This window comes from Populus euphratica, unplaced genomic scaffold, assembly GCF_000495115.2.
Source record: "Populus euphratica unplaced genomic scaffold, PopEup_1.0 scaffold115.1, whole genome shotgun sequence".
Taxonomy (NCBI): domain Eukaryota; kingdom Viridiplantae; phylum Streptophyta; class Magnoliopsida; order Malpighiales; family Salicaceae; genus Populus; species Populus euphratica.
Window position 1 is genome coordinate 325,839 of NW_011500006.1, and position 7,222 is coordinate 333,060.

At 34.1% G+C, this 7,222-nt stretch overlaps 1 protein-coding gene across 1 annotated transcript; it reads left to right on the top strand.

Moving 5' to 3' along the window:
• Positions 1–312: 312 nt before the first annotated feature.
• LOC105141200 (FAD/NAD(P)-binding oxidoreductase family protein) lies at positions 313–2,491 on the top strand. Its single transcript, XM_011048358.1, is given in 12 exon segments — positions 313–501; positions 504–525; positions 602–748; positions 957–1,000; positions 1,002–1,086; positions 1,203–1,278; positions 1,281–1,373; positions 1,525–1,713; positions 1,715–1,757; positions 1,873–1,911; positions 1,914–2,109; positions 2,111–2,491. Coding segments are annotated over 12 exon segments (1,290 nt in total). The 5' UTR covers positions 313–452; the 3' UTR covers positions 2,418–2,491.
• Positions 2,492–7,222: the final 4,731 nt, after the last annotated feature.

The window sequence follows — 7,222 nt, forward strand, 5'->3', positions numbered from 1 at the left end:
CTTCACTTATATCAGCAAGTATTAATGTCTCGTATAATAATTTTTCCAACTTAAATCTAACCCCATTATTATTTTCTTTCCTTACCATAATTTGTTATTTAATTTATCTTAACACTTGTTCATCAACAATTTAAATTCGAAAAATATCACCTTTTTATTGGATTAGAAAAGGTAAATATAATTTTGAAATATAAACTAATTTGAAAATAAATTAAATTAAATTCGACCTGCCTCCTTCTCAGACCGAACAATAGATGTCATAATAATGATCTTCGTCGTCAAAGCCGAAGTTATCTTGGATGGTTGTTGCCTTTTATGTTCCCCATCACTTCATTTATAGCCTTACATTTCTACTCTTCTAGCCAATCTTTCGAGCTTGCACAAACTTCATATCCATTCTCGTAACAAAACCAAGTTCTTTGGTACTTACTAGAGGAATTAATTCCAATATTATGGAATCAGTTGAAGAAGTGGTGATTGTAGGAGCTGGAATAGCTGGACTGCAAAATCTATAGGGCTTCACAGGTACGTACTAGATTATATTATATGCTTGTAACAAATATTACCATGTTAAACTTGACATGCGAGTATTAAATTGTAGGCTTGGAATTCGAAGCTTAGCGTTGGAATCATCAGCCAGTTTGAGGGTCACATGATTTGCTTTCACAACATGGACTAATGCTTGGAGGGCATTAGACGCTGTTGGTATAGGTCACTCTCTCCGACAACAACATGGATTCCTCGATGGGTATATAACTAGCCGTTTAACTTCTTGTCATCATTCCATTTCACTAGTTACTTTGTTGGCTTCACTCCCAAAATTGTCTTTCTACTACTGGATCATGTCAAATCTGAGATAGAAAGGCCCTTAATATAGCATTTACATGTAGAAACTTGTTAATTTGACCCTGACTTTGGTTCTATGAAGCTAATATGAAGGGATCATTTGACTGCAGATTAGTTGCTAGCTTGTGGGCAAACCTGGTAAACAGTTAATCATTTGACTGCAGATTAGTTGCTAGCTCTACTGTTGTGGGCAAACCTGGCAAACAGTCGTCTTTTAACTTTTAAGGTCAAAGGGACTAAGTAAGTAATCGGACACTAGCCATGAGGATTCAGTGTAAACATATATATTCACTAATTTTGTATGCCATGTATTTGACGGTGAATTTTAGAAACCGGCCCTTTAATTTGGTGTACAGTGGAGACCACGAGGTTCGTTGTGTGAGAAGAAAATTGTTGCTGGAAGCCCTTGAAATGGAACTCCCAGATGGTACCACAAGGTAAGGTACTCCTCCAAGGTGGTTTCTATTGAGGAATCAGGCTACTTAAAGCTGGTGCATCTTGCTGATGATACCATCATCAAAACCAAGGTATAGAAATCACCGCACTTTTTTGGTGGCTATTATTTCAGTACTAATACCGTGGTGTATGAAAGAACTACTGAGTCCAGTGTTTCCATGTTTATATATATTTATATATGGGAAATATTTCTAAGCCAGCGAATTTCAATTTCTATGAAAGGTATTGATTGGTTGTGATGGGGTGAGCTCAGTGGTGGCAACATTTATAGGCTTCAAGAAGCCAGCTTTTGCCGGCCGATCAGCTATACGGGGTTATGCAGATTTTAAGGTTAATCATGGCTTTGGCTCCAAGTTCCTGCTGTTCTTTGGCAAAGGGGTTCGATCAGGTTTCCTCCCTTGTGATGATACGACTATATATATACTGGTTTTTCACTTACGTTCCCACTGGCCAGGGTAATGAACCTTTCTCAACTTACAATTGGATTTTCTGATCAGATGTAGTTGTCAAGCTTCAAGAATATTTGTTGATGAACATGTAATTGTATATATAATAATATCTTTCTTGTAGACAAAGAGCTAGAGGATAACCCCACGGAGATGAAGCAATTTTGCTGAGCAAACTTGGAAAGGTACCTGATCACGCTAGGACATCTGTGGAAATCACTGAGCTAGATAGCATCACATCATCTCCTTTAAGGTTTAGGCATCCATGGGACGTTCTATGGGGAAATATAAGTAAAGGCAACGTTAGTGTAGCGGGTGATGCTCTCCATCCCATGACACCAGATATTGGCCAGGGTGGGTGCTGCTTTAGAAGATGGTGTTGTTCTAGCTAGGTGCCTCGCCGAGGCTTTGAAGGAGGAGTTAAATGTGGAAGGTAAAGAGAAAGAGAGAGAAGAATACAAGAGGGTTGAAATGGGGTTGAAAAAAAACGCAGCGGAGAGGAGATGGAGAGGTTTTGAGCTCATAAGCACTGCTTATATTGTTGGTGCTATACAACAAGGTGATGGAAAAATAATGAACATCTTGAGAGATGCAATTTTGGCTAAATTTCTTGCTGGACTGCTACTAAAGAAAGCTGATTTTGATTGTGGAAAGCTCAATATTTCTTGATCCCACTCTTGTCCTTGTAATCCGTAAAATCTCTTATTATGAATTAAGATCCTGCCGTGTTTTTCTTTTTGTAATTTTTCTTGATGCAATCGGTATGCTTCGAAATAAAGGTAAGCCTTTTTATTTATATAGGATTCAATAAATGTATTATGTTCTTCATCCATTACGTTTGTTAATGCAATCCGTATAGTTCAATATACATGAACAACAGCTGCTGCTGCTGCTGCTGATATAAGAGGAGCCAGTCCTTACTATCATGGCATATTTCTCTTCCAAGAGATAAATAATATAAGAGGAGCTAGTCCTTTTTCTTTGTATTGTATGGCATGTTAACATATCACATCAAGATCAAGATGATATGAACAGTATTTGAAATATGCTCGTGATATGTAGTAAGAAATTTATTAAATGTTTGAGGAATTTATAAGCATGCCAAGTTTTGGCGCATCAAAGAAAGCAGAAAGGACTAGGTAGCCACTGCACAACCAACTGCCAAGTGTTCTGCACCTACCGAGAGCCCTGCAATGTTTGAGGAAGCTGCAGATGATTCAGACAATGATTTTGATAAGTTATTGTTAGAAATTTATTTAATTAACATGACATTGGTAAATAAGAAATTAATTTAAAGAGTCCTCGTGTTTTTTACTTAAAGAATCATTGCTTTTTCTATATTTAATTCTTGATTTACATGAGTATAGTTTTCAACTTGTATAAATTTTAGGTTTTTATTGGATATCTTTTATTTAACATTTAACATGCTTTTACTATTATAAACAAAATATGTTTACTTACTAGTCTACTATATTTACAAACTATAGGATTACAGATATTTGATTTTAGTGATAACGCAAAGGGCCCTTGTGCGAGTCCTTTTTCATAGGTAGTTAATTCCTTTTCACAACTAGCTGCATGCAGTGCAGAGTTTAATGTTCCAAACTTCTTCCATCCAAGACAAGCACATGATGATCGGAATGCAAGACTTCCTCCCTCCCGTCCAGAGCCTTCCCCTCGGATGGAAAATAGGTGTAAAAGAAGCGAACCAGGGAAACCTTTCCCACAAACATCAATGGATAATGACAGCCCAGTTAACGAGACCCGTTCAGGTTTGAAGCCCAGTTCTCGAACCAAAGCAAGCGAACACAACAACCGCAGATGAATGCCACTCCCTCATTGGGAGAAAGGAAACTGGTTCGGCCTGATCCTCCTGCTTTCAGAAACTCGAAGCCTCCTCGTTAAACACCCAAGCAAGAAGCTTCTTCTCCTGAGACCGCGAAATCAACCAGCATCTAGCTATGAAATGTTTAGCTCTAAAAAGGCAGGTGTTCCTAGGAAACTAGGATTTGCATCAGACTTAAATAAGAACAGTCAAGGAAACCCATATGATTCTGCCAGAAATTCCAACACTGGAGGGCGTGGACCAAATCCTAGCCTCTAAAGTTCAAGATCAAATGGTGCCGTTGATCAGGGTGGACAAAAGGGATTCGGGATATTCATTCGAGGCAGCCCGAATGCCAACCCAAATCGACTATCTAAGCCAAACTAAGCTGCAGAAACAGCATGTAAGTGATAATTATTGCAGCAAATAGCTTCATGCTACCAACAATTCTTGTGAAGATATCAACCCATTTGTCTTGAGATCAATAAGTCAGGTTTCTCTCTCTAACATTTGTGCTACTCGACACCCTTTGATCAGATGGCTGCCAAATTTCGAATGTACTTGGAACTGTTACTGAAACCTCAGTGGAGAGAATAGCACAGGGCATCCTTGGTTTCATTTCACTGTGAACAGTAGAATGCTACGAGCGTTCAAAATCAACCGAAATTGAAAGTGAGACAGTGATTGTTAAAAAATATTAAAATAGTATTTTTTATTTTTTAAAATTTATTTTTAATATAAGCTTCTTAAAACGATTTAAAAATATTTAAAAAATTAATTTTAAAAAATAATTAAATTTTAATAAAAAAACATATTAAAACTCACTCTTGTCTCTTTCATGCAGGGAAAATGTTGCCAATACCATTATTCTCTCATAAATTATTATGAATTGAAGTAATGATTTTTTTAAAAATTTAACTTTAATCCTTGGATTTCTTCCTTGCATAATTAAACTTTTTTTTAACCCAAATCAGCACTCAATTACATTTTTTTTAAAGAGGATTAGAACTAAAGTGAAATATGCATGTAAATATAGGTGGTAAGTAGTGGCTTTTAAATTTATTTGAAAAGTATATTTTAGCTCCCTTGTTTTTTTTAGCTATTAGGTGATCAATTCTTTTAGTGTTAGAAATATTAATTTTGATACCAAATTTTATTTTTATAATTTCTAGGTGGGGAAAAAGAGAGGGCTAACCGGATTCTAGCATAGAAAGAAAAAGTTGTTGCGACGATTGTGAGTACTAAAACTATTGATTTTCATGTTAAATTATTTCATATAATAAGTACAGTTCGAATTACATGGGTTTTTTTTTTTTAATCTTGAAAGTGCTTAAAAACAGATTTGAACATAAGGAGATTTTTTATTTAGAGTTGTTTTGGGTTTTAAGATAGTTTTTTGCATTTTTAGATGTCATAGATCGATTTAACAAGGTTTCTAGGATGTTTTCTAGGTGTTTTAAGTAAAAAACATATTGAAAATAAGTTTTTAGAAGAAAATAGCCAGCGACCTTGTTTTTTCATCTACCATAATGATTGAAATCTAGGGATTCCAAACGATGCGTCATTTATTTTTTAAGTTGAATTGGAATGGATGACATGTCATTCTCCCTATTAACTTAGAGAAAAAAAAAGGGCTCACATGCAAGCCTTTCATTCATGGGTCAAGTGTTTGACCTCATTTTTTTATTTAAACCTTTTTTTATGTGTCTTTTTTAAAACAATTTTTAAGTTTATATTATACATATTTGAGATTTTTTTTTGCTTATTTAACTTTTTCTCAAATAATAATTATTTTTTAATTATATTGGATATGTTTAATTTTTTAATCGTCTTGGTGTAACTATGACTTTGCTCCGGTATTTGATAGGATTCGAACCCAAAAGAGTGAAAGGACTTTAAAACAAATGTTAGTCTTCACAAAACTTATACAATCCAAGTTAAAAGATGATAAGCATGTGCTCGATCATTAACCAAATTTGGTAAAGGGTTCAAAGAATCTTTATAACAAAATACATTTATACATAAAAAGATAATGCAAATAAATGGTAAGTGGTGAGGTGACATTAAAAGAGAAAGAACAACCATTAATGATCACAAAACCTTTTAATTAAAAGAAAGAAAAGGAAATGATATATCTCACTTCAAATCACATCACAATTAAAAAGGATGATAATATTGAGCTTCTCATTAAAAAAGATGTTAAGGAGGCTCTACTCTCCTTTAAATAAGAAAATAAGCCTGAATGGATGAATTTAAAGAGGTTAACTTAAGCACCGTTGAACACTCACGCCCAACCTTCATCGATGTAAACTTATCACCTGAAGAAAAAGAGGATTACATGAAACTTTTGATAGAATATTTAGATATCTTTGTTCGTTCTATAATGAAATGTCAGGTTTAGACTCGAGAGTTGTTGTTTATCAGTAGCAGTATAAAATAGAGCTAAACGTATAAAATAAGCTTAGCGTCGCTTTCATCTTGAATTCATCTTATAGATTGAAGTTGAAGTCAACAAATTTATATAAGTATGTTTCATTCATGAGTTAAATATCTAACATGGATTTCAAATATCATACTAGTAGAAAAGAAAAATGGCCAAATTTGTGTTTGCATGGATTTTCAAGACCTTAACAATGCTTATCCCATATATGACTTTCCATTTCCAATCACTGAGATCATGGTTGACACTACGACATGCCACAAGAGATTAACCTTTATGGATGGTTTGTCTTGTTATAATCATATTTGAATGGCACTCACAAATGAGGAGAAGACAACCTTTTAGACTTTGAAAAGGATGTATAGCTATAAAGTCATGTTTTTTGGCTTAAAAAATACAGGTGCCACTTATCAAAGGGCGATGCATAAGATTTTTGATGATATGCTTCACTAATATGTTGAATGCTACGTTGATGACTTTAATGCTTGTTCAAAAAATGACTTTCCACTTTTAATCATCGAGATTATGGTTGATGCTACCATAGGACATAATAGATTAACCTTTATGGATGGTTCATCTAGCTATAATTAGATTAGAATGACACCCATAAATGAAGAGAAAATAATCTTTTGGACTTTGAAAAGGATACATTGTTATAAAATCATGTATTTTGGCTTGAGAAATGCAGGTACCACTTATCAAAGAATATGAAGGGGTAATACATAAGATTTTTTATGATATACTTCACCAACATGTTGAATATTATATTAATGACCTTGTTGTAAAGTCAAATAAAAGTTTGCCTATATATATAGGTTCATTTCTAACCTGGTTGGTCGATGTCAACCATTCACTTATTTGATGAAGAATACATCATTTTATTGGGATGGATCTTGTACTAATACATCTAATAAGATTAAAAAGTACTTACTTAATCCACCTGCTTTACAAGAATCAATACTAAGATGCCCGTTTATCCTATATATTATAGCTTAAGCACATTCCTTAAGAGTACTATTAGCGTAATAAAATAATAAAGGCAAAGTAAGTGTTCTTTACTACCTTAACAGGATGCTAAATATGGCCAAAATGAATTATTCTCTAATCAAGAAAAAATATCTAATAGCATTGATGTATGCAATGTATCAATTAAAACATTATCTCTAAGTGCATTCAGTGCGACTAATCTCTCAAGCTAACCCTCTCAAG